The sequence below is a fragment of the Bubalus kerabau genome, chromosome 20, assembly GCF_029407905.1.
Source record: "Bubalus kerabau isolate K-KA32 ecotype Philippines breed swamp buffalo chromosome 20, PCC_UOA_SB_1v2, whole genome shotgun sequence".
NCBI classification, from domain to species: domain Eukaryota; kingdom Metazoa; phylum Chordata; class Mammalia; order Artiodactyla; family Bovidae; genus Bubalus; species Bubalus kerabau.
Window position 1 is genome coordinate 59230117 of NC_073643.1, and position 26664 is coordinate 59256780.

The 26664-nt window shown below is 53.0% G+C and overlaps 1 protein-coding gene across 3 annotated transcripts in view; it reads right to left on the reverse strand.

The window, feature by feature from the left end:
* Window positions 1-26664, reverse strand: part of FGD5 (FYVE, RhoGEF and PH domain containing 5) — a 121123-nt gene that overhangs the window by 92466 nt on the left and 1993 nt on the right. For all 3 annotated transcript variants that reach the window (XM_055557107.1, XM_055557108.1, XM_055557106.1), the window contains exon 2: window positions 14658-17301. In XM_055557107.1, the coding sequence (XP_055413082.1) occupies window positions 14658-17301 (2644 nt within the window). The remainder of the gene's footprint in view (window positions 1-14657; window positions 17302-26664) is intronic.

Below are 26664 nucleotides of genomic sequence, written 5' to 3' on the forward strand. Positions count from 1 at the left end.
CGTTTATGTGGCTGCCACATCGAGGCTTTCTGAACTTCCTGGGTTTTCAAGTCCAACTTTCTGGCCCACAAAAGGAATCCCCAGGACGGCCTTTCAAATGGCAGAGGCTCACCCAGCCCCTCTGCACACACCCACAGTGAGGGTGAAACGGGCAACTCTTACTGGGAGCAAGGACCACTCAGTGGAGCTGGGACCCACTCGTGTGTCCTAGCTCTGGGGCCTCAGACCCTATTTGCCACCTCCGTCACATGACGTCTGGGCGCCTCCATTTTCCCACCTGTAAAATGGGGCTGATAATCAATGAGATAATGTGTGTAAAGCAGTGGGGTTAATTTCGTTAATTTCATTTCCATTCTTGTAAACCAGATGGTGAGGGGCTTATTTTAATCCGGGAGTTTATGATCCAACAGTTATTTATCCTCAACTGCTTCTCCAACTGCTACACCTTGGTCCCTTCAACAAAACTAAAGGCCTGTTTTTGAAACGTGGGCAGAAATCACCAGTTCTCTACCTCCCCCGCACAGAGGTCTGTAAACCACGGATTAAATTACGCATGAATAAGAAGACTCTTGAGAGACCCTTGGACTGCAAGGAGATCCAACCAGTCCATCCTAAAGGATATCAACCCTGAATACTCATTGGAAGGACTGATGCTGAAGCTGAAGCTCCAATTCTTTGGCCACCTGATGCGAAGAACTGACTCACTGGAAAAGATGCTGATACTGGGAAAGATTGTGGGCAAGAGGAGAAGGGGACGACAGAAGATGAGATGGTTGGATAGCATCACCGACTCAATGGATTTGAGTTTAAGCACACTCTAGGAGACAGTGAAGGACAGAGGAGCCTGGTGTGCTGCAGTCTATGGGACTGCAAAGAGCTGGACACAACTCAGCGACTGAACAGCAACATGAAATGCGAAAACTTTTGAACTTATGAAGGAGAATGATAATAGCAAAGCTATGCTGGGGTTCTGAGTTAAGAGTTCATGTCGGAGTTAGGATTTCATGTAAAAAAGGATCCTGCTGCAACAGAAAGTTTGAAGACCTCTGAGACAAAGCATGTGAGGGAGCTCCCCAAAGAGCAAATAACCAAGCTTCCCATCTGCTTCAGCGCTGCTGGGGCCTCAACTCCAGGAGGGGGCCTCCTGTTCCCCCACCGCCCCGGGGTAGCAACCCCCATAGACTGCCTCTTCAGCGTTCCGCAGGCTTCCGGTGCGGCGGGCGGTAACAGGAGGAGCTTTCTGGAACCCGGCTCAGAGCTGCTGCTGAGTCCTGTAGCCTCCTGCAGCCTCTCCACCCTGGGGGCTGGGCACCGTCAGGAGCTGCTTCCTTGGGACTCGACCTGCCCAGCCAAAAATGAGCCCAAGAGTTCAGATTTCCTGGCCAGTGTGTAAGTCATGATCCCTTCCAGTATCCATTCCACTGGTGTTTACTCACGGCCCATGACGGAGGCTCACGACCCCACAGGACAGCCCTGCCTGACCCCTCTCGAAGCACAAGAGACCCTCATGCTACCAGCACAACAGAACTTAAGGTTTCTGAGCAGATTCTGGTTTTGTCTGGTTGGGCTCCCCCCAACCCCCATATATAATATGTGTGTCTTATTGTCTTCATTAAAATGATGCAAGTACCCTGAAATTTCAAGTTCTTGGATCGTACCCTGACCTGGAGAAACTTCTCTTGGGCCCCGTTCAGGGCTCCAGACCAGCCCCACATACGTAGAGAACGGGTCTGTTTACATAGAGACCAGCCACATCATTCCCCCAACAATCTCAACCCTGAGACGTTCGTTTTGCAGGAAAACAGCCCAAGCAGAGGCCTCTCCAAGACACAGAAACGCTGCAGCTGTCAGCTGCAAGCTCAGAAGTCCCCAAGCCGGGCGGCTGCCTTTATCTCCGGGAGGCTGGGCAGTCTTGGGACACTCTCAAGGAGCCTGATGAAACACATCAATTCATCACTCAGAAATTATTACGAGGTTTTTGTCCCGTTGACCTGGAGTATCGTAAGCACGGATGATAAATCCCCCAAGGGCCCGTCCTGAGCCCAGCCGGGCAATCTAAGGAAGCGCTAACCTTCACAATATCATCCTCTGACAGGGCCTGCAACAGTGCATGCCTTGCCCTCTATAAATGGCTTTTACATCATCCCCCAGCCATGTGGATCTGAGTAAGGGGGCTGTCATTACAAGCTGTCCTTTCCGAATGCCTGTGCTGAGGACATTTCCGTTCTACAGATTCATTCAAAGGTGTGTGTCCCCACCTTTGACATCTGGGGGGTCAATTCCAGTTGCGAAGTTCTCAAAGGGGGTGAATCAGAGAAAGGGAAGAATTTATCCCTAAAGATACTTTCCTTCCTGTTCCAGCTCCAACACTTACTGGCTTGCCAGTCATGTTACCACTCTGAACCTCAGCTTCCTCTTCTAGTGAGGTTTTAGAACCAAAGGGACAGTCGACAAATTAAAGGTAGTGATGCCCACGAAGCGGGAGGCAACCTCCCCGCACAGCTGAGCGCAGCACAGGCGCTGGAAGCGGCCTGGGTTAGAGTCCTGGCTCAGCTGTTGAGCAGCTGCGTGACCTTCAGCCCTTTGCTTAACTTCTTTGTACCTTGGTTTCCTCATGTGCCAGGTGCAGATTTAAAAAAAGAAAGTATCTGTGTGGCAGGGTTGTTGTTTTTATTTCTCCCCCAGATTAACTGAGTTAACACACGTAAAGGGTCTGAGACAGCATCTGGCATCTCATGAACACGCAGCAAAGCCTCGTGAGCCCTGGAGCATGCGGCTCCCAGCAGCCAAGGCCGAGACTGACGGGGTTATCCGTGGATTCTCTCTGATTCCCCAGGACAGCTCAGTGAGAAGGGACCCCCGCACCACTGGAACCAGCAAGAAAACTGTGGCTCGGATCAGACGAGGGGCAGAGCCGGACTCAAACTCATTCTCTCCTGGCTGTGTGCCTGCCTCTCTGGTCCAGTCAGCCACGTGACCTTCCACCATCGGACCCCCCAAGACCCCCACGGCGGGGTAGTAGCCAGAGCTCTGGGTCATTCTGCTCTGAGTGATCATGCAGCCGCTGGGGCTGGGGGACATCACCCCACACACCACAGAGGCTGTGGAGCGAGTCCTGTTGTCATGCCTTGATTCCTTGATGTTTAGAAACCTTGCTGGGAGGAGGGAGGCTTCTTCTTCCTCACTACACTCCCTGTGCTTAGAGCACTAGCTAAGCATGACACTCCCTTGCTCTAAAGCCCTCAGTAGCTCCCTACGGCACACAGATCGGATCAGTTCACGCAGGGAACATGAGTCCAAATGCAGCACAGTTCTTTTCAGGGGTTTTCCCAGCCTCCCGCTACTGGGCTCATGTCCTCTCAGCTCCCTGGACCACCACCCTCTTCCGTTAAGAGCACTCAGATGGGGACTCAGAACTGCAGGCTCCAAGCCAGTCCAGAGCAACTGCAGGTGGGGAAGGGACCCAAGATTCAGATGCTCAGAAACCATACAGCCAGGGTCAGAGCTGGGACCCCAATTCAAACCTCTGTACACCTCCAGGATCGTTCTGAATAGCAAATATTCTTTGCTGCATTTTCAAATTATTTGCTGATAAACATGTGTATACATGTGCTCAGTCATGTCTGACTCTTTGCAACCCCATGGACTGCAGTCCACCAGGATCCTCTGTCTATGGGATATCCCCAGGCAAGAATACTGGAAGGGGCTGCCACTTCCTTCTCCAGGGGATCTTTCTGACTCAGGGATCAAACCTGCGTCCCCAGCACTGGCAGGCGGGCTCTCTACCGCTGAGCCACCAGGGAAGTCCAAACGTACAAGTAAACGTACAAATCTGAAAGGTTTCAGATAATGCAAATGATTTTGGGTCCTAACACTTCTTTCCAATGCCGTCTCATTAAAGCAAAATCCAAATCTTTTACAAAGGCTCCGGCCCACCCGGTCACTCTCCTCACTGCATTCTGTTCTCCAGGCCTCTCCACAAACCCCTAAGGGCCTCCAGGCTCAAGGCCTCTGTCCCTGCTGTTCCCTCTGCTTGGAACGCCCTTCCTCGTGATGATGTCTCATCACCATTCAGAGCTCACACAGTGTCACCTCCTCCAAGAAGCCCTCCCTGACTACCCTGTCTAAACCACCCCTTCCAGCAGCCACTTTCTATCACACCTTTCTCTTTCCTTCCTTCTCACAAAAGAATAACCTCATCACAGGAGAAAGATCTCGTTACCGACGATTCTCCTGTTGACTTTTTAGTTTGTCTTATACTCTGCCTCTCCCCAGCAGAATACCAGCTCTCTGCCAAGGGACACAGCTGACCTGAGTGCTCGGGCCACCACTGGGGCAGCCAGGGCAGCGGAAGGCACAGAGGAGGCACTTGATGCGAGCTCAGTGAGGAAACGCACGAACGACAGAGATAAGCTTTGGTCGCTGGCTGTTCCCTCTCTGCACGATACGCTGTCCCCAGTCCATGGGCTGGAACACTGAGGCCCCCCGCCCGGACGTCAGCACCATCCACTCCCAGACTGGAACAAAGCCTCTGCTGGGGCTCAGCTGGTCAAGGACAGCAGCCGCTGGCATCTCACCGAAGAATCCATGCAATAAGGCTGTCTGCTATTAGTGAGAATTGTTCTCACGCCTCCCACAGAGGGAGACCCTGACTTTATGAAGGAAAAACCACACAGTGATTAACACTTAATCAGGACGTTGTCTGTGTTACAGCTCTGCGAGGGTGGGGGACGGGGGGAAGATGGGGCTTTCATCTCACGCTAGTAAATGTTACAATCGGTGTGTTCCTGACACGATTTTCTTATTAGGGTCCTTCCTTGTAAATTTTATTGCATTTAATTAAAAATTATTGCTAAAAGAAACAGCTGCAGATGGTCTTATTTTAAGTCAGAAAATTAAAAACTGAATATTCTCATCAGTCAATTTCAACAAGAAGCACAGCCGCACGCATTAGGAGTGTGATGGTTTTGAGATTACGATAATTTTTATGGCATTTTCAGGTCCTTTCAATGAAACTTAATGAAAGCTCTGCATGAGTTCATTTGTCAAAAACATAATAATAATAAGAAGGCTCCCGGCTTGCAGGCAGATAGAGAGACACCAATGAATACCACTGCTGGGATGTGCCAAAAACCTGGCCAGCCAACTCTCAGCACCGATGGAATTGGTCAGCAGGAGGCTTGGTTGCAACCCTGCTGTCTACCCACTCAAGGATGCACAGCTGAGGCCGTAAATCACCTTTATTTTTACAATGATGTGTATTTCTGTCGCCGCAGCGCTGTCTGCGGCTGTAAAAGAAAAAAAGTCAGGTTTTCACTCTCAGGGAACCATTGCACCGAACCACCTACTGCATTCTAAAGATGCTGGAAGGGGCCCTCATGCTAGACTCTGCGCTCATTTCAGAGTTATAAGCAGCCGCGTCCTTGGTCTGGACAGTCTGTACCGTGACCCACCCCCCACGCCCCCACTTTGTTACTTGGCTTGTATCCCTTAGCTTGTATTTTTGGGACTAAATCCTGATTACTTCTCATATGTCTTGTTGGACACCAACTCCACACCTTTTGTTTCGGACCAGACAGACTGTAAAAGATGAAGAAAAGATCGAGTGGAGAGGTTTTCCCGGGTGGTCCAGTAGTCAAGACACTGCCTTCCAAGGGGCGGGGGTTCGATCCCTGGTTGGGGAATTAAGATCCCACATGTCGCGCCGCGCGGCCAAGAAAATAAAGAAGGAGAAAGCTTAAAAAAAAAAAAAAGACTGAGAAGAGAAAAGCAAAGGCAGACACAGCTGGGGCCCTGGGGGGACTGACGCTGGAGGACAGGACGGCTGTGCACGCTGCGGAGGCCGAACCCGACACAGCCCCACTGGGCCTTCATTTCCTCCGGGGGGCCCCTTGGCTCGCCTCCCTGCTTCCCGTGTCTTTATCCCCTCCGCTCTCCATCCTGCCTGGAAGGCCAATGAGGAACAGCCCCACCACAGCCCTGCCCGGCGGAAAACCTGCTGGGGTCTGCCCCGGGGTGTCAAGCAGAAACATGAGGTGCTTCTCAGCTGGGCCCCAGGCGGCCTTCCCACGTCTGGCTCGCCGGCATGGATGCCGAGCTCCGCAGTCTGAACGCGTAAAGGTCTTTCCTCACCCCAGCCGCCCCAGACTGAGTATTTCCATCGTGACTCCCTCGATGCCCCTCTGGAGATACCCTGGGGCCCCCCCCAGATGGCAAAGGCTCCTCGCCGCCCCCTCCTCAGAACCGCCTGGACGGACCTCGCACACGACTTTTATCACACTAGGCGCTAAGGACCTCTATCGGCCTTTCTCCCCAGCCAGCCAAAACACCCCAAGGGCAGCAACCATCACCCCCCTGACACACGCCAGTACTTAGAAAAGCAGCCGACGTTGAGTGGCTGGCAGTGATGGAATCAGCTGAGCTGCTGGAACATTCCACCACAAGACTGGAAATCCGGAAAAGACGGTGCAGGTTTAGTCCCTACACCTTTCAACCCTTACACCTTTCTACACGGTCTCCGTGTTTGCAGACGATGGGAACGGCTTTCCAGAAAAAAGAGATCGAGGAGATCCTCTGAAACACAGTAGGTCACTTTCACTGTGGTTTAACCTGCCAAACGCCACAGTCCCACGCGTCTGCCTGGGTTCACACCTTCCTCCACCTCTGAATGGGGAAATCCTGCTGTTGCTCAGTCACCAAGTCCATCCGATTCTTGTCCACCCCGTGGACTGTAGCACGCCAGGCCGCGCCATCCCTCACCATCTCTCAGAGTTTGTCCATTCATGTCCGTTGAAATCAGTGATGCCATCCAACCATCTCATCCTCTGTCATCCCCTTCTCCTCCCACCTTCAATCTTTCCCAGCATCAGGGTCTTTTCCTGCAAAGACTCAACTCTTTGCCTTAGGTGGCCAAAGTATTGGAGCTTCAGCATTTGTCCTTCCAATGAGTATTCAGGGTTGATTTCCTTTAGGATGGACAAGCAGGATCTACCTGCAGTCCAAGGGACTCTCAAGAGTCTCCTCCAGCACCACAGTTAGAACTTTTCTTCTTCAAGTGCCCATTCAGATGCCCCCTTGTCCGTGACGCCAGCCCACCCTCCTCTGGACGCCTACTCTTTGGGTCCGGAGCGTTTTCAGTCTTGCGCTCCAGGGACTTGAGTCTAGGTCCTTCCGACCCCCTCGACTCCACCTCCAGTGAGGTCAGTGATGACGGGGTGGCTCAGCTCTCCACCTCCTTCCACACAGCACCCGCGCACCTCTTGGCACAGCAGCACTCACTCCTCGAATGGCCGTCATCAGGGAGCCAAGAGATTCAGGCACCTGGATGCCCCAAGTTCCAGTGCTCACAAGCTCCCGGGCATGAAATCCAAGCTGCGTTCTGATCGTGGACAGCTCTGGAGGCGCCCGAAATGCTGGGCTCTCTTTCTCTGAAAGCCACTGCTTCTTGGGGCTGAGTCCTCTGAGCGGTACAGATGGCTGCCCCAACACAGAGCTTCCGGTCACTCATCCCGTGCCAAGGCCCACAGGAGGGCAAGGGTCTCCCCATCCCCGTGCCCGGCGGGAGGGAACGGCACCTGAGCACCTCATCAGCGAGTCCCAGGAGAGGCTGTCCGCCTTCTCCACAAGCTGCCGAGACCGCAGCAAACCCACCGGCAGGCAGAAACCAAAGGAGGACATCCCTCTGCTTTCCCTCGCGTCCCCGCCTCTGCACCTCCGAGCAAAGCCAGCATGTGGGTGGTGGCCGTGCTGGCCTGACTCCCGTGAGGGAGCTGCTTCGGAGCTCTTGGGTGGAGGGCACCAGTGAGCATGGCACTTTTCAACCACAGAGAACAGGATGGAAGGAGCACTGTGTGGAGAGTCAGGAAGACTTGGGTGTGAGTCTTGGTGTGGCGACTTACTGCCTGTGTGACCGAGGACGGCTGGAATCTCTTTCCTGGGCCTCAGCTTTCTCATCTGGAAAATGGGAACTGGAAAGCCCTAAGGTGCCTCACTGATCACGAGTTACAAGTGAAATATCTGCTACAGACAGAGTTACAGACAGTGAGATTTCGGAATCAAAACACCCTGGTCCTCGGGTGCCCAGGCTGGTGCGGGCAGCCCCGCCCCCATCCCCCGTGGAAGGCAGAGGCAATGTCGACGCCACACCCCACAGCTCACGAGTTCACACCTGCTCCTGGTTTATGCATGTGAGGTCCTGAACACTGGGTCTGATACAAGCACAAGTTGTAAGAGAGACACAGACACCCTCCCAGTGAAAGACCCGGTTCTGCACCTGCATCCACGGCTGTGGAGCCTTGATCGCGTCACTCCATAACAGCTCGTGCTCACCGACCTTCTCACTCCGTGCTGCACTAACTCATTTTGTCCTAAAGACACGAACAGGCCCGGTACGCCTAGTGTCGCCTTTTACAGACAAGGAAACCGAGATACGTGGGACTTCCCTGGTGGTCCAGTGGTTAAGAATCCACGCTTCCACTGCAGGGGGCGTCGTGGGTTCAATCCCTGGTTGGGGAACTAAAATCCTGCCTGCCACGCAATGCAACGGCAAAGAAAAAGAAACCGAAGCAGAGGGAGCAGTGAGGGGTAGGTCACAGTGAGAGGTGGAGCGCAGGCTGAAAAGCAAGCAGAGAAAGCGATGAGAAAAAGCCAGCGCGGCAATATGTTAATATCTAATCTAAGAAGCGGGCCCACGGACATTCACTGGAAAACTGCTTCTGCTCTTCCCTAAGTTTGAATGTTTTCACAATGAAATGGGGAAAGGGGGCCTCAGGGATCTGTGTGGAGGAATAATACTGAGTGATTAAAGTAGACGCTTCATCGTGCAAAAGCAAAGTTACAATTACAGGGATTTAAACAAGACACTTAGGACAGACCAGTGTGTGTGGTGCTTTGCATCCATTGGCTACTTAATAAGCTTATACAAAGCACCTCAAACTGTCTCAGAAAATACTTAATAAATGACAGTTCTTTCCCCCCGTGAAGCTCAAAATCACCAACCCATCAACATGCATCTATTAAGCTCCTAGTGCATAACCAACATACCAAGGTCTTGTGGGATATTCAGAAGGACTGGGTTGTCCCAACCAAGAGTCCTGACTGGGGACACAGAGCATTCTACTGGAAAAGGACGAGTGTTGGACTAGATGGCTGTTGAGAACATTTTTTCTGCGTTCAGTTCAGTTAGTTCAGTCGCTCAGTCGTGTCTGACTCTTTGTGACCCCATGGACTGCAGCACGCCAGGCCTCCTTGTTCATCACCAATTCCTGGAGCTCCCTCAAACTCATGTCCATTGAGTCGGTGATGCCATCCAGCCATCTCATCCTCAGTCATCCCCTTCTCTTCCCACCCAATCTATCCCAGCATCAGGGTCTTTTCAAATGAGTCAGTTCTTCGCATCAGGTGGCCAAAGCATTGGAGTTTCAGCTTCAGCATCAGTCCTTCCAATGAATATTCAGGACTGATTTCCTTTAGGATGGACTGGTTGGATCTCCTTGCAGTCCAAAGGACTCTCAAGAGTCTTCTCCAACACCACAGTTCAAAAGCATCAATTCTTCAGCTCTCAACTTTGTTTATAGTCCAACTCTCACATCCATACATGACCACTGGAAAAACCATAGCCTTGACTAGACGGACCTTTGTTGACAAAGTAATGTTTCTGCTTTTGAATATTCTGTCTAGGTTGGTCACAACTTTCCTTCCAAGGAGTAAGCGTCTTAATTTCATGGCCACAATCACCATCTGCAGTGATTTTGGAGCCCCCCAAAATAAAATCTGTCACTGTTTCCATCGTTTCCCCATCTATTTGCCATGAAGTGATGGGACCAGATGCCATGATCTTTGTTTTCTGAATGCTGAGTTTTAAGCCAGATTTTTCACTCTCCTCTTTCACTTTCATCAAGAGGCTCCTCAGTTCCTCTTCACTTTCTGCCATAAGGGTGGTGTCATCTGTGTATCTGAGGCTATTGATATTTCTCCGGCAATCTTGATTCCAGCTTGTGCTTCATCCAGCCCAGCGTTTCTCATGATGTACTCTGCATATAAGTCAAATAAGCAGGGTGACAATATACAGCCTTGACATACTCCTTATTTAGAACCAGTCTGTTGTTCCACGTTCATTTCTAACTGTTGCTTCTTCATCTGCATACAGATTTCTCAGGAGGCAGGTAAGGTGGTCTGATATTTCCATCTCTTGAAGAATTTTTCACAGTTTGTTGTGATCCACACAGTCAAAGGTTTTGGCATAGTCAGTAAAGCAGAAGCAGATGTTTTTCTGGAACTCTCTTGCTTTCTCAATAATCCAACGGATGTTGACAATTTGATCTCTGGTTCCTCTGCCTTTTCTAAATCTAGCTTGAACATCTGGAAGTTCGCGGTTCACATGCTGTGTATGAGAGTCAATTCAGGAGAAAAGAATGCTTTGGGGATACACTTTAAATCAAAGTTATGTATGTGTGTGGGTGCCAAGTCTCTCAGTTGTGTCTGACTCTTAGTGACCCCATGGACTGTAGCCCACCAGGCTCCTCTGTCCATGGGATTCTCCAGGCAAGAATACTGGAGTGGATTGCCATGCCCTCCTCCAGGGGATCTTCCAGACCCAGGGATTGAACCTGTGGCTCTTACATCTCCTGCATCGGCGGGTAGGCTCTCTGCCACTAGCGCTGCCTGGGAAGCCCAAAGTTGTGTACACCAAGGGGAAATGTACACAGCTAACAACGTGTACACTTCTACTTCATAAGACAGACGACAGCTACGAAGAACGTTTTAACTGGGAAAATGCTATTGTCTGTGTGGACAAACCCGGAAGGGAGTATCTGCACAGGAGAAACTTTACGATCATCCATCAGACCCTGAGCTGCTGCTCTGATTTGGAGAACTCTGAATTCTATCACACACTCCACACGTTTCTCGAAGGGAGGCACTTTTGCTAGGAAAAGGATTTAAATAACACTAAATTGCACCACGAGATTCCCCTTTCACCCTTCCTGGATCCTTCTGACCACGCCGAGGAGACTGTCTCCACATTGGCCCAGGACGCCTCTCACACCTCTCGCTGCTCAGCAAAGGGACGGAGCCTCCGCTCAAGGCCTCGGCAAGGCCCGAAGCTCAGGCCAGACTTCACCCGCCGGGGCTTAGTTCTTTGTCCTATACCTTATTTTCACAACTGCCTTCTACTTAAGACAACTAATACTGGTTCTCCATTTGCCGTCAGTGACACAGAATTTCCTTTTGAAATATCTTTTAAGTAAAAAAGAGGGACTGATTTAAAGACAAGCAGTGAGCCATAGTGTGGGTGGCTGAGAAATAACAGATCTGCTCCAATCAGACCACGGAACAGAGGAGCAAACGGGGGGCCCACAGGGAGGCAGGGCCGGGTGGGCTCTGAACTCCCCCTCCTGGGGCTCGCTGTCCAGCTCTGTTTCAGGAGCGTCGACACTTATCTTGGCCTCGGCCTCGGATCCTCACCGCAGCGAGGTCTGGGGACACACAAGCAGCGGAAAGAGGAGGGGACGGTCTCCCATCCTCTCATCCGGTCCTGGCCAACCCCAGCACCCCTGGGCACATGTCTCAGGTCAGCAGCAGCCCCCTGCGCTTGGTTCTCAAAGCCCCTATTCAGGAGAAGAAGCCGGGGCCCCCGCCCCTCGTGACAGCCCCCGCCGCCTCTCGATGCCGTGTGTCGGGCGCCGCCCTTGCCCAGACGTGTTCCAGCCCACAGCAGGGATTTCTCTCGCCCTCTGCTTCCCTCTGTTTCATGCAGGAAAACGGAAGAAAGCTCTGCTCACTGACTGATGTCCAAGAGGATGTGGTTCCTGCACGGGACATACATCCCAGCCAGCCTGGCCTGCAGGGAAATCCATTCCACAGCAGAGTGTAATGGTTCAAGACACTCAGCCAAGGCTCTGGCTGGAGCCTCAAATGTGAGATACCACGGGGAAAGCACCTAGCACGGGGCTGGCACACAGCAAGCAGGCAGGGCATGGAGAGGATTCACATCTTCTGCAGTATTTTATTCTGGTTTTAGATGAAGGCAGCTTTTTATTTTTCCTTCTGTTTTTTTTCTTTTTTTTTTTTTGGACTAAGCAAAAATCAAGGTGGGCTTTCCAAGGGGCTCAGTGGTAAGGAATTCCCCTGCCAATGCAGGCGACGTGGGTTTGATCCCTGGTCTGTGAAGATCCCCTGGCGAAAGAAATGGAAACCCACTCCAGTCTTGCCTGGAAAATCCCACGGACAGAGGAGCCTTGCAGGCTACAGTCCATGGGGTCACAAAAGGGTCAGACACGACTGAGCGACTAAACAGCAACAGACCAAGGCCACAGGCCCTTTGCATATGGCCAAGTAGCCTGCACACTGCATAACCCCACGGACACTATATATAGACTAAAAGGTGAGTGTGACCCTGGGGTTGGGCAGTGTGCAACCTGCATAACTGGACCTGGCATCCCTTAGCACCCTTCACAACAATTCCTGGACCAAGAGTCCTGACACTGATTTCTCCACCAAGAGAGATTTGAGGCAACTCTCTTTACCTCTTCGTGCCTCAGTTTCCTCTTCCGTAACAGGACCAAATGTTGTCAGAAGTTCCCTTCCAGCTCTGCAATTCTGTGATTCAACAGAAGCAGATTTCCATTTCCGAAGGACAGTCGTACAAAAGAGGAAATGAGCTCAGATGCCTGGCTGTAGGGGGAAGAGTCAGCAGGAGGGGGCAGGGCTAGTAGAGGGGTTGGCTTCCACCTCGGTGGGGTGGGGACATGATGGGAAGACGGCTTCTGGCTCAGACAGAAAGGAAAAATAGAAGTACCGAGCAACAGATGCAGCAGCTCTGGGAGGTAGAGAGTTCCCTGGGGCCTGAGGAATTCAACTACAGACCGGGTTAGGAGAGAGACCTATTAGACATGGGAAGTTAGACCACACACCCTTTGAGGTCCGTCCCAGTACGGAGACTTTATGGTTTCAAACCTTGGCTCTATTTCCATTAGCGCTGGAGGTACGCCACTGGGGTCGTGTGCACACGTGCTAAGTCACTTCAGTTGTGTCTGACTCTCTGTGACCCTGTGGACTGCAGCCCTCCAGGCTCCTCTGTCCATGGGATTCTCCAGGCGAGACTACTGGAGTGGGTTCCCAGGCTCTTCTCCAGGGGATCTTCCCCACCCAGGGATCAAACCCGAATCTCTTACATCTCCTGCATCAGCAGGCGGGGTTCTTTCCCACCTGGGAGGCTTCCCCCACACCCACCGGGGTTGGGTCTTGTCAAACCCCACTGATAAGTACTAATGCAGTGACCTTGTCTGCTTTTCTGCTCCCGCCCTCTTCAAAGTGCGCACATGCCCCCATTCTCCAAATTAAACTGGATCCCTCTAGGGGCACTGATGCCCACCTCTGCTCCAAACCAGGTCACAGAAAGAACCAATTCATAGCCTTACCCAGACTCGGGGCAGGGGGAGAGGGAGACAGGGTGGGGAACCGTATGAAAAATGCAGGAGAAACGTCACATAAACTCTCCTCGTGTCTGCACTCCACAGAGAGCTAATGCTAACTGCAAATCATTCTTATCGATTCATTACTGCAGGTCCCCTGGGAATGCGGAGCAACAGCAGCTGTATGGGACTAGACTGAGGTGCTGTATGTGCCGGGAAAGAACCAGGCTTTCCCTGAAAATCGCCGCCATTCTGACTTTTCATTAATTCAGATCAGGTGCCCCCCAAGCGTGTACGTGGTGGAGGTTGAATCGCAGCCCCTTTAAGGTGCATCCGCGGTGCATAAGAAACAGCAAGACTTGGCAAGTACCCACCCAGGATGATCAATAAGGCCATTCAGTCAGGCTCGGGAAGGTGAGGTCAGAAAACCCCCCCTGGTGTCAATAATTGCAGTGTTTCACTCTCATTCCCAAGGTGACCAAGTCCAAAAACAAACAGAAAGAATCAGCTTGGACATACCTCTTAAAGACCTCTATTGAGAAATTTAGCTTAGGGCGCCCTTAGCTCTTCAAACAATTTAAATAAATTGTCTTTTCTAGTTCCCTTGAATAGAATGTATATTAACACAATAAAAAGGGATCAATCTCAATTTAGGGTATTTTCCTGATGGTGAAAGATATTTAGTTTAGCAAGATTCCAGGCCCTTCTCTTTTGGTAACTTTCCCAGAGGGGAGTAGTAAAGCCATCTGCCTAGGAGATGAGAAACATATCCCAAATAATAGCAATACCCATGCACTATATTTGGCATCTGAGACAACATTTTCAAATAGACCAGGTACTCCGATCTTCCAAACACTCTGCCTAGAGGTAGCACGGATTCTTTTCACAGGTGAAGTAACCAAGACTTGGAGAGGGAAAGCCACTCAGCCCAAGTCACAAAGCTAGAGACAGAGCCCGAGGCAAAAAAGCCAGTCCGTTCTAACCACTATGCCTGTCCCCAACCTCCAGGATCTAACGCCTGATCATCTGAGGCGCTGATGTAATAAGAACAGAAATAAAGTGCAAAATGAAAGTCATGCACTAGACTCATCCCCAAACCATCCCTGCCCGGGTCCGTGGAAAAACCGTCTTTCACCAAACTGGCCCCTGGCACCAAAAAGCTCGGGGACCGCCACCCTCGCCTAAGCTTGCCTCTCGGATGGTTACCGCCGCCGGCCGGCAAAGGGAAGGCGAGTGTCACGGTACCTTTCTGCCTCCGGGTCGGCACTCTGCGGCTTGCTCTCGAAGGCGTTGAAGCTGCTCATGTCCACGTAGCCGTCGTTCTCGTTGGCCGTGGACAGGGCCCGGCTCTGGTCTTCAAATAGCTTCGTAAACGTCCCGGCCCGCGCGGGCCTCCGGGGCGGGATCTGGATGTTCTCGTAGTCCGAGTTCATGGCCGGGATGTTCTCGTAGTCCGAGGTGTCCGCGTTGGGGAACGAGATGGAGCGTGGCTTGGTGAGGGGCAGCGGCAGGAAGGGGGGGCGGGAGCGGTCCTCGAAGGACTCCACCCGGGACACCGTCCTGCTGAAGGGGACCCCCTTCCTCTTGCCCTCCCGGCAGAAGATGAGAGAGGAGGGCGAGTCGCAAGCCCGGAGCTTGCCCGTCCGCGCCCGAAGCTGCGGCGAGTTGCTGAGGCTCCTGCGGTCCATCTCCAGGAGCCGGGCCGGCCCGTGATAGCTGGACTCCGAGGACGACCTGGAGGAGGACACGTTGACGTCCACGTGCACCTTGCTCTCTGTCTTCTTCTTGAACGTCAGCGCCAGGAACCGCTTGAAGGACGACTTCTTCTTCTTGGAGTGCTTGTCCGGGGGCTCGCTCTCCACCAGGAGCGAGGGGGAGCTCTTGGTGATGGGCTTCTTGGTGATGCAGGCCAGGTCGAACGGGGGCGGAATGTCTACCATGGACGACGGGGTGGAGGTGCCGCTGGACGGCAGGTGGCTCCTCTGGGAGAAGCTGCCGGAGGAGCCGATGACGCAGGGCAGGGACAGGTTGTCTTCCTTCCTCTTGATGCCGTGGCCGTCGAGGCCGCACGCCTCGGGCTCCCGGTACAGGGACACGGGGATCTCCCGGCCCTCCACGGAGAACGATCGCGGGTACAGCGTGAAGCCTCTGGGCTTTGCCGGCAGAGCCCTGCCGACGTCCAGCGGCTTCCCCTCCAGCGACAGGACTGTCTTCCTCGCCTCCGCGGCGGCTGCCCCGACGCCGGCGGCCGCTGAGCCAGCTTCCGGCCCCATTTCTTCCGGGACCGTTTCTGGGACGTAGCCAGCCAGCTTCCCGGAGTGGGGCCTGGCCCTCGCCATGACGTTCTTCCTGTCGATGGGGACCAGGCCGCCCTCCCCATCGGGGCTCAGCTCCTGCAGGGCGGCCTGAGCTCCGGGCGTCTCCGCCTCCCCGGGGTCCGCCCCGCGGGGCTGGCCGACTCCCATCTCATAGGGGTTGGCATCCTCGTCCTCGGGCAGGACCAGGACGTCGGGCACAGGGGCGCCCTCCTCCCCGGTGCCACCCTGCGCGGAGTCCCGTCGCTCACGCCCCGGCCCGGTCTCGGGGTCCCGCTCCACGCGTTCTTCCGGCCCCGGCTCCTGTGCTGACTCTCCTGCGGACTCGGAATAAGAAGGGTAGCTCTCGCTACAGAAGGAGGTGCTCTCGGTGGGGAAGAACTCGTAGGGACTGGCCGAGAGCGGAGGCACAAGGTCGTCCACGCTGTCGCTCTCGAACGGGATGATGTGGCAGCTCTCCTCGGCTGCTTCATCCTGCACGGGGTCCTCGCCCTCCCGGGGGTCCTGCCCCGCCTCCGCTTCTGCCGGGTCAGCCGGCTCATCCCGCCCGCCGTGCTGGCCGCCATAACCCGCGGCATCTTCACACGCTTCCCGGGAGACTTCAGGGTCGTCGCTGGCCACCTCGGCCTCAGGAACACCCGTGGCCGACCCCTCGTCCTCTGGGGGCTCCTCGCCGGCATCGTCCCCCTCGACCCCCTCGTCCACACTGTGGCCGGGTTCTGCGTCCCCCTCCTCTGCCTCCTGGGGGGTCCCGGGAGCCCCGGGCTCCTCCTTGCCCCCAACCACGGTATCCTCGATGACCTCAAGGTGGGCTGGGATGCTATCGCTCGGAGACTCCGCCCCTCCGTCCCCAGGCTCCGCCCCTCCGTCCCCAGGCTCCCCAGGCTCCGCCCCTCCGTCCCCAGGCTCCCCAGGCTCCGCCTCTCCGTCCTCGTCCTCCAGGCTGCAGGCGCTGTGTTCTTCCGTCAGCTTCTCCTCCTCCTCCTCACTCGCCAACGTCTGGTCCTTGGTCCCCGTGGCCCTGGCACAGTCTGGGCCCTCCACGTCCTCGGGGGCAGGGGCGACGTCTCGGTCAGCCTGTTTGCTCAACACCGCCCAGGCCTCTGCAGCCACGGACTCCGCTGGCCCGCACACCTCGCCCCCATCCTGGCCCTCCTCCTCCTCCTCGCCAGCCTCCGGAGGCCCCATGACTGCATTCTCCACGCAGCCCGCATCCCTGGCTCCGTCCTCCCCCGGAGGGGCCCTGGGGGCCACGATGTAATCCTCATCGGCCTCGGACTCGGAGCACTCAGGGGTGGACCGGTGCTCTTCGTAGAGGCCCCTGTCTACGCAGGGCAGCTTCCCATTGCTGCATTTGTTCAAGCTGTTGATCACATAGACGCTGGCCCTCCACTCGCTGGGGGTGGCCAGCCGGGGCTTCGGGGCGATGGGGGGTTTCGGCCCCCTGGACATGGAGGAGTTGGGGCTGTGAAGGCTTTCAGGCCGGAGTGACGACGGGCAGAATTTGGGTGGTGTCTGTGGCGTGAGGGAACTGGCAGCCTTCGGCTTGGGGGCGACTGGTGGTTTGGGTGAATCTAAAGGATGAAAACACAGACAAGAAGGGGAGAGAAAGCACAGTTACCTTTACTTCCACTCAAGAGTCTCCTACCTACGTTTTCAAGAGAACACTGGAGCTGGCTTCCCAGCCCACGTAAGCCCAACCCAGCACGTTCTGCCAGGTTGATGCCCTCCGCCAACATCTTTAAATTCCCGTGTGCTCACGCACTCGGTCGTGTCTGACTTTTTCGGGACCCCACGGACCTTAGCCCACCGGGCTCCTCTCTCCATGGGGTTTCCCAGGCAAGAACACTGGAGTGGGTTGCCACTTCCTTTCCCACTCAAGATTCATTCTGTAAACAAGGTAAAGAGATCTTTTTTCTAAACACAGTCCAGCTAACAGAACCCAAACGAATGACAGCCTGTGCTCACAATAAAAGCGTCCTGATCTCTGCACTCATTCGCTCAAGTATGTAGTAAAGGCACGTGCCCAGGAGCCAACGAAGATCTTCACAGTCAGCATCCAGGCTCCCTCAAGGAGCCCACAGCCTCTCTCCCATTAGTGCAGCCTAGTCTCTACACACACCGCACCGTAGGTGGCAGAGTCTTCAGGGCCAAGCAGAGAAGAACACCTCTGCTGAATTCTCACAAATCGAATTAGGGAGACCAGCCTGACACAACGGGGACTTCCCTGGTGGTCCAGTGGTTAAGAATCCACCTTTCAAAGCGGGGGACTCAGGTTCCAATCCCTGGTCAGGCAACTAAGATCCCTCATGCCTCGGGGCAACTAAGCGGGCACACCACAGCTACCACGCCTGCCTGTGCACACTCGAGTCTGTGCTCCGCAGTAAGAGAAACCCGCGGGCTGCAGCTAGAAAAGGTCTGCATGTTGCAATGAAGACCCAGGGCAGCCGAAAAAAAAGAAAGGCTGGCAGAACCACCACAGGAGCTGCGGACTCTCGGAATACGATGACCGAGCACCTCCTTCCCTTGAGAATGGCACACCACCAGGCTTGGGATGGCAACGCCACGGTTTTCCTGAGGGCCACCTCTGAACTCTGCATGCCTCGAGGCTGGTGTCCAGCGAACTGCCCCGCGCCCAAACCTCACGGGGCAATCACATGGTATTTTCCAACACAGGTCTCATCCTGTGTGGCTGTTGAGGCTCTATCGGCCACAACAAAATGGAAGACGGACAACACGCACGTGTCACAGGGGTTAGGGAAGCAAGGGAGCCGCAGCTAGGGACGACCATTCGGAGGGGGTGAAACTGCAGCTCACTTTGGCAGGATGGGAGGGACCCGGACAGCGGGAGGGTCAAGGGTGGAATCGCCCACGTCCAAGTTCAGCGTCTCTCCTGCCACAGCCAGCCCATGCCTTCACACCTGCGGCTGGGCTTCCAAGCCCCTGTCCGCACTGCAGACAGGTGAGGAATGGGGATTCCCAGGGATGCCACTCTGTCCTGCCATCTTTGCTTCAGCACTGCCTGGCTGTCCACTGCCCAGGTTTAGGACGTGCATGTCCCTGCTGCAGTCCAATCTCAATTCCCAGTTCCATCCCCACTAAGCCTTGGGCGTGACACTCTGATACAAAGCTGGCTTGGCTGTCAGTTCAGCCTGGGACAGAGGGAAGGTGGAGCAGCTGGCCTGGAGGGTTGCCAGCAAACACCACCCCCTCCCACGGCATTCAACTCCCAGCTCCATCTCTGACCTCAGTCATTTCTAATCCAGGCCAGACTGACAAATATAATGTGAGCCCCATTTATCATTACACACATAATTATTATGAATTTTCTCATAGCCACATTAAAGAGTAAAAAAGAAACAGGTGACACTAACAATATACTTTTCAACTCAATATATCCCAGATATCACTTTGGATATTATCAGGTAATCAACGAATCATGTTTGGATCAACATGTAATTGATACACAAAGTTCATTCGGCAGATATCCGACATTCTTTACGATGCTAAGTTGTCGAAATTTAAGGTATATTTCACACTCGCAGCACGTCATGACTCAGACCAGCCTCACCACCGGGTGCTCAGGAGCACACGGGGGTGGTTGCCACAGTGGCAGCCAGCACAGCTCTAACTGATTTCAGCCCATCTCCATGGGGACTGTCCCACCGGCCCCTCGGTTTCAGTATGTGCGTGTGTGTGTGTGCGTGCGTGTGTGCACGCTAAGTTGATTCAGTCGTGTCCAACTCTTTGTGACCCCATGGACTGTAGCCCACCAGGCTCCTCTGTCCATGGGACTCTCCAGGCAAGAATGCTGGAGTGGGTTGCCATTCCAGTCTCCAGGGGATCTTCCCGACCGAGGGATTGAACTGGGTCTCCTGCGCTGCAGACGGATTCTTGACCCTCTGAGCCACCAGGGAAGCCCCCGTTTCAGTATATCTAAGGCCAAAGTCAGTGTCGTCTCCCCAAGCTGGCACGACTATGAAAAATTCAGCTGAGGGGCCCCAAAGGAAATTTAAAAAAAGGCCCTGGATACCAATAATACAGGGTTATAAAGCCCACGCACTCTGTGCCTGGAAGGGCCTGACTCCAAAGCCTCCTTACTTGTGTGCTGCACATAAATCTAATGAACTTACTGGCCTGGTTTCCAGGGCACAGCTAATTGGGAGGGGGCAGTGAGAACAGGGACACTGTCGGTTGTAACGTGGCAGCTGACAGCAAGGACAGGGGGGAAGAGGCCCAGCGCTCAAGACTTTAAAGACTCGGGACTTCTCTGGTGGTCCAGTGGCTAAGACTCCATGCTCCCAACGCAGGGGGCCGGGGTTCCAGCCCTCCTCGGGGAACCAGACCCCACATGCCGCAATTAAGACCTGGCACAGCTAAAGAAATAACCATTTTTTTAAAAAAAAAGGTTTTAAAGACGAAAGCACTCACTTCTTCAACACCCTAACCCATATCTACATTCACCCACACCAACAACCCAGTAAAGCCGCAGGCATCCAGATAAACAACCCCAAGTCTTCAAGATGAAAGAAGTGACCTTCCAACCCCTTGTTTCTATACACAATCCAATACAACCTCATTTAGAAAAATTTCTGTTCAATTTAGTTTTTTTTTTAAAGCCCGAAATATCTGGAGCTTAAAACAGCTAAGCTTCAGCTCCCTGTCACTGTGACATAGCAGGGTAACAGTTACAAGCCTTTGGAGCCTGGTGATCTGGGTTCAAATCCTACCTTTGCCACTTATAAGCTATGAGGCTGAGTCTCAGATTCCTCTTCTGTAAAACGGGTACAAGAGGCTGTTATACAGATCCAAAGATACACAGTACGTTAGCACGACTTCGCTTAGTAGTTTTCCATAAACAGGAGCTTCCCTGGAGGCTCAGACAGTAAAGAATCTGACTGCAATGCAGGGGATGCAGGTTCGATCCCTGGGTTGGAAAGATCCCCCGGAAAAGGGAATGGCAACCCACGCCAGTACTGTGCCTGGAAAATTCCATGGACAGAAGAGCCTGGAGGACTGTAGTCCCTGAGGTCACAAAAGAGTTGGACATGACCAGCAACCCTTTTTCACACTGTTGTTGTGCTAATAAAGTCAGGCTTCCCCTCCTTGACGTCTTCTCCAGCTGTTAAGTCTGGATCTACACTGATACATGACGTAAGACGAGCGTCACTTCTCAACATCAGGTGTCAGACACTGGCAGGCAATTATTCTCCAGGGGGTGGGGACTCTCATTTCTCATCTTTAACAGGTGGTATTTCACACAGGCACCACCAGAGCTGCCAGAGGGACAGATCGGCCATGAAAAATGCATCACTCCCACCCCGCCCCATCCTTCCTGCAATCAAGCTATTGATCTGCGGGCACCGTCTCCTCGGAAAAAGGTTACAGTGGGTGTCTTAGGCATGATCCAGCAAGAAAATGCCTTCCCTACGGGAGCCCCGAGGAGTGACAAGTACCCAGTGTCCACGTCCTGCTCCCCACTCTGGAGCTCAAGGCGTTTCACCCCCTTCCCCTCTGAGATCCAAGGATGGCAGAATCAGAAAGACCCCACCCGACCGACCCCTCATTGAGAGAGGAGACTGAGGCACAGACAGGGCGGGGGACTCAGCGACTCCAGAGAAGGGCCTCTGCAGAACGGGGTCTCTTGCTTCCTGGTCCAGTCCCTTCACTCTTTTGCCATCAAGCATTTCTTCTATGGGATCCCCGATGGCTCAGCAGTAAAGAATCCACCTGCCAATGCAGGAGATGCGGGTTCAATTCCCAGGTCTGGAAGATCCCCTGGAGGAGAAGATGGCAACTCACTCCAGTATTCTTTGGCTGGAAAATTCCATGAACAGAGGAGCCTGGGTGGGCTTCACAAGTCCATGGGGTCGTGAAGAGTCAGACACAACTGAGCATCTCTTGCACAGAGCAGACTCAGGGCTCCCGGCTTCTAGTGAAGCAGAGAAAGGCAAAACACAGAGAGACTGAGGCCGGAGAGACCAGGGACAGCGAACCAAGTGAGAAATCCCATAAGACTGAGTCAGAAGGACTGAGTGACCACAAAGTCAATGACTGGCTTTCCTTCGCTCCTGTCCAGCTCTCTGTAATCCAACTCCACTACATCAGTATTGATGGAGCACCCAGTGTCTTCTAGGCCCTCGTCCAGACTCTCTGGATACATCAATAAACAAGACAAAGACCACATTCCTCCTGGCCTTTACATTGTAGTGGTGGGAGATAAGCGATAAAAAGCCTAAGTTTGTTATCCATCATATGTGAGATGATCGTGACGTCCACGGGAAAAGATCAGGAGTTAGGAGGAGTTTGGAGAAAAGATGAGGAGCTTGCAACTTTAAACAGAGACCAGGATGGGTCTCAATGAGAGGACATCAGAGTGAAGACCTGAAAAGGTGAGGGGATTCAGGGCTCACCCGGCGTGTCCAAGGACGTCTGAGTGGTGCGAAGGGGGTGAGGCAGCGAAGGAGGGACAGGAGATGAGGGCAGAGGGGTCCTGGTGAGAGTGTAGATGACAACCCGGCCCTGAGCAGAAGGCCAAGCCCACTCCAGCTAGTGTGCTGAAAGCGGCAGCCGTGCTGAGCATGATAACGGGGAGGCCAGGGAGGGGGCACGGGCGATAATGATGCAGGCCAGAGAGGATGGAGGCTTGGACCAGGCTACAGCGGAAGAAGTGGTTAAAAAAGAAAGAAAGAAAGAAAAAGATCAGATTTTGAAGATGAAGGTAGAGCTGGTGGGATTTACAGACGGTTTGGATGTGGGGTGTGAGACAAAGAATAATCACGGGCAATGGGAAAGTTTTGAGTCAGAGCAACCAGCAGGGTGAAGGGCTGCCACCAGCTGAAACAGGGAAGGCTGCAGGTGTCGCGGGAGGAAACCAGAACTTTGATCTGCACCTGTTGCATCTGACTTCCCCATCACAGCCCTGGAAGGAGCGGTCAGCAGGCTCTTGGGTGGACCAGCCCGGGTTCCTGGGAGTGGCCTGGCTGGAGGCAGCCATCACAGAGACGGGATCGGGGCACGAGCTGGGTGAAATCACCAAAAGACTGAGTGGGGGGCAGAGACGAGAGCAGAGCCGGGATGGAGCCCCACCGGCCCCAAGGCTCCAAGAAGGAGCCAGCGAAGGAGACGGGACGCGGGAGGCGGGAAGACGAAGGGGGATGGCCCCCAGCTCTCCTTCCTCCCAGGGAGGAACCACACAGAGCCCCTGCGCAGGGCCGGGTTCCCTGGGTCTTAGACCAGTGCTGCCCAGAGGAGGCCCAGGGGGCAGATACACCAGGGTGCCTGCTGAAGGACAGGGACAACTTTCATCATAAAAAAAAAAATGAAGTTGGATATGATCCAGCAATCCTATGCCTGTGCATGTATCTGGAGAAAACCTAGCTCAAAAAGATACACGCACCCCAGAGTTCAGTGCAGCACCAGCTACCCCCGCTATGGCACGGAAGCAACCCAAGAGGAGTGGATGAAGGAGACGTGGCACATATGTACAGTGGAATATTACTCGGCCGGAAAAAGGAATGAACTCATGCCATCTGCAGCAACACGGATGGACCTAGAGATCAGCAAGCCACGTGAAGTAAGTCAGACAGGGAGAGACAGATACCGTATGACATCCAAAGCTAAGCTTCCCTTGTGGCTCAGCCGGTAAAGAATCCACCTGCAACGCAGGACACTTGGGTTCAATGGAGAAGGGAAAGGCTGCCCACCCCAGTATTCGGGCCTGGAGAATTCCAAGGACTGTATAGTCCATGGGGTCGCAGAGTCAGACACAACTGAGCGACTTTCACACTTTCATCTAAATCTAAAAAAGTGATACGAATGAACTTATTTACAAAACAGAAACAGATTCACAGATTTAGGAAAGACATTTATGATTATGGGTGGGGGGAGGTGGGGGAGGAATAAATTAAGAATTTGGAATTAACAGGTGCACTCGACTATATATAAGAAAGATAATCAACAAGGACCTACTGTACAGCATAGGGAACTCTACTCAAGATTCTATAATAACCTAAATGGGAAGAGAGTCTGAAAAGGAATATATATATATATATAATACATATATATAAATATTCGAGCGTGTGCAATCACTTCAATCGTGTCCCACTCTTTGCGACCCCATGAAGCCTGCCAAGCTCCTCTGTCCATGGGATTCTCCAGGCAAGAATACTGGAGTGGGTTGCCTTGCCATGCCCTCCTCCATGGGATTTTGCCAACTCAGGGATCAAACCATGTCTCCTACATCTCAGGCAGATTCTTTATATATGGGTAAGCTCCTATTGCATATATATGGTCAAAGATGTTATGAAAAAATATGAATTTTTTTGCCAACCCTATATATATATATATATATATATATATATATATATATATATATATATAACAGAATCATTTTGCTGTACACCTGAAACTAACACAGCACTGTAAATGAACTCTGCTCCAGTATAAAATAAAAATTTAAAAAAAGGAGGTTAGGTGTTCCAGGCAGAGGCACAGAGCTTGCAAAGGCCCAGAGGCAGTTAGATGCAAGGCCTTTGGAAGTATGCCCAAGAGTCCAGTTTGGCTGAGCTGTAGAATATGGCGGGGATGGATTAATAACAGGATAAATCAGAGCAGGGGCTTCCTCCTCTGGGTTCAGTGGAACTTTCTGACTCTCTAGAACCCAGCAGCCAAGTATGGATGTGAGAGGTGGACCATAAACAAGGCTGAGGGCCAAAGAATGGATGCTTTCGAACTGTGGTGCTGGAGAAGACTCTTGAGAGTCCTGTGGACTGCAAGGAGATCCAACCAATCCATCCTAAAGGAAATCAGTCCTGAATATTCATTGGAAGGACTGATGCTGACGTTGAAGCTCCAACACTTTGGCCATCTGATGTGACAAGCCGACTCATCGGAAAAGACCCTGAAGCTGGGAAAGATTGAGGGGTGGAGGAGAAGGGGGTGACAGAGTATAACCCGGTTGGATGTTATCACCGACTCAACGGACACGAGTCCGAGCAAATTTCAGGAGATGGTGAAGGACAGGGAAGCCTGGTGTGTTGCAGTCCACGGGGTCGCAAAGAGTCGGACACGACTGAGCGACTGAACAACCACAGCAAGAACCAAGCACGGATGGACCCTCTCTCCCCCCGGAACACACAGCCTGGGGGCACACCCTCGCCACCCTGAGGTACCAGTGCCCAAGACCTCCTGGCAATACGCTACCCCTGAGGATGAATACAGGATACCGAATGCAGAATACCTTGTCAATCAAGATGCCAAGAGTTAACTGAGGGCGGGGGTGGCAGGTGGGGAGTCACAGTGACAGGAGGAAGAGATTTTTCACAGCCTCTGGAGATAGAAATCATCTGTAACCAGCCAGGCCCCTGGTACCAGTTTACATTTTCTATTTTAATTAAATATCTGCCACTCACACATTCATGCTGCTGGTAGCCGTTCCCTTCTCCAGCGGATCTTCCCAACCCAGGGATCAAACCCAGGTCTCCCGCATTGCTGGAAGATTCTTTACCAGCTGAGCCACAAGGGAAGCCCAAGAATACTGGAGTGGGTAGCCTATCCTTTCTCCAGGGGATCTTCCCGACCCAGGAATCGAACCAGGGTCTCCTGCATTGCAGGCGGATTCTTTACCAGCTGAGCTACCAGGGAAGCCTCCCTTGTCAGCTCTGCAGAGGTTAAATGAGAAGAGGTACCTGGAGCAGCACTGGACTGGGAGCTGGAGCTCTGATCTCCATGGCTGCCTCTGCCATGCGTTGAAGGGACACCTTGGGCAAGACCCCTCCTGTCCTTGAGCCTCTGTTTCCACATCTGCAGGGTGAGGGGACGGCACCGAGCAGTCAGTGCATGCCATCTGCTCTGGCCGACGACAGTCCTTTGAACTGTGGCTTTTCTGATGGCGTCCCCTGCCACCCCCGATGTGGGCCCCTGCGTCCGCTGCGACTGCAGCTCGCTCTTCTCCCTCTGGAACTCTCACAACCTAATGTTCCAAGAGTAATTACCTTCCGATTTCACCTGCCAACTGCATCTTAACTTACGTTTCGTTCCTGGATGCCTGCTGGAATGTCCAAGTCAAGCCTGATGATTTCGAATGAGGCTGCGGTCAGGTGAGTCCAGCGACCCACGACGGGTGTGGGACCCACAACCCATGTGGGAAAGGCATGGCTCAGACAGACCTGACTCCACCCCCAGCTCCACCACACATCAGCTGTGTGATCTCAAGGCACGTCCCTGTGCCTCTCTGAGCCTCAGTTTCTTTCTAGGTAAAATGGAAGAAATACCCTGCTTTTTTCATAATGCTGTTGAGAAGTTCAAAGCAAAAAACCCACATAAGGTACCTAACAAAGTCAACTGGCAAACGTTTCCTGTACACCCACTATGTGTTATGCACCAGGTAAATAAAGCAGGCTCTCAAGCTGGCAGTTTCAACCCTGACTCAACTCCTTATTAGGCCAGCAACCATAAAATCCCTGCAGCTCAATTTTCCTATCTATAAAATGAGAACGGCAACAGTACTCACGATGAGGTTACTGTGAAAACCGAACTGATCCAAGTATAAAACACTGAAGAGCAGAGTCTGGGTCAATATGAACCAGTAATTTGTTGGTCACGTGTGTGATGGGGGCTTCCCAGGTGGCTCAGTGCTAAAGAATCCCCCTGCGATGCAGGAGAGCTGGGTTCCATCCCTGGGTCAGGAAGATCCCTTGGAGGAGGAAATGGCAACCCACCCGGGTATTCTTGCCTGGGAAATCCCATGGACAGAGGAACCTGGCGGGCTACAGTCCATGGGGCCTTGAAGAGTCAGTCGGATACGACTCCGTAACTAAATAACAATGTAAGGTAACAGACACTGTGCTTGGGACCAACAAGCTTTGTTTAATTATGAGACCTCAACGACAATGATCTTATCATCCCCATTTTCAAGATGAAGAAATAGACACTGA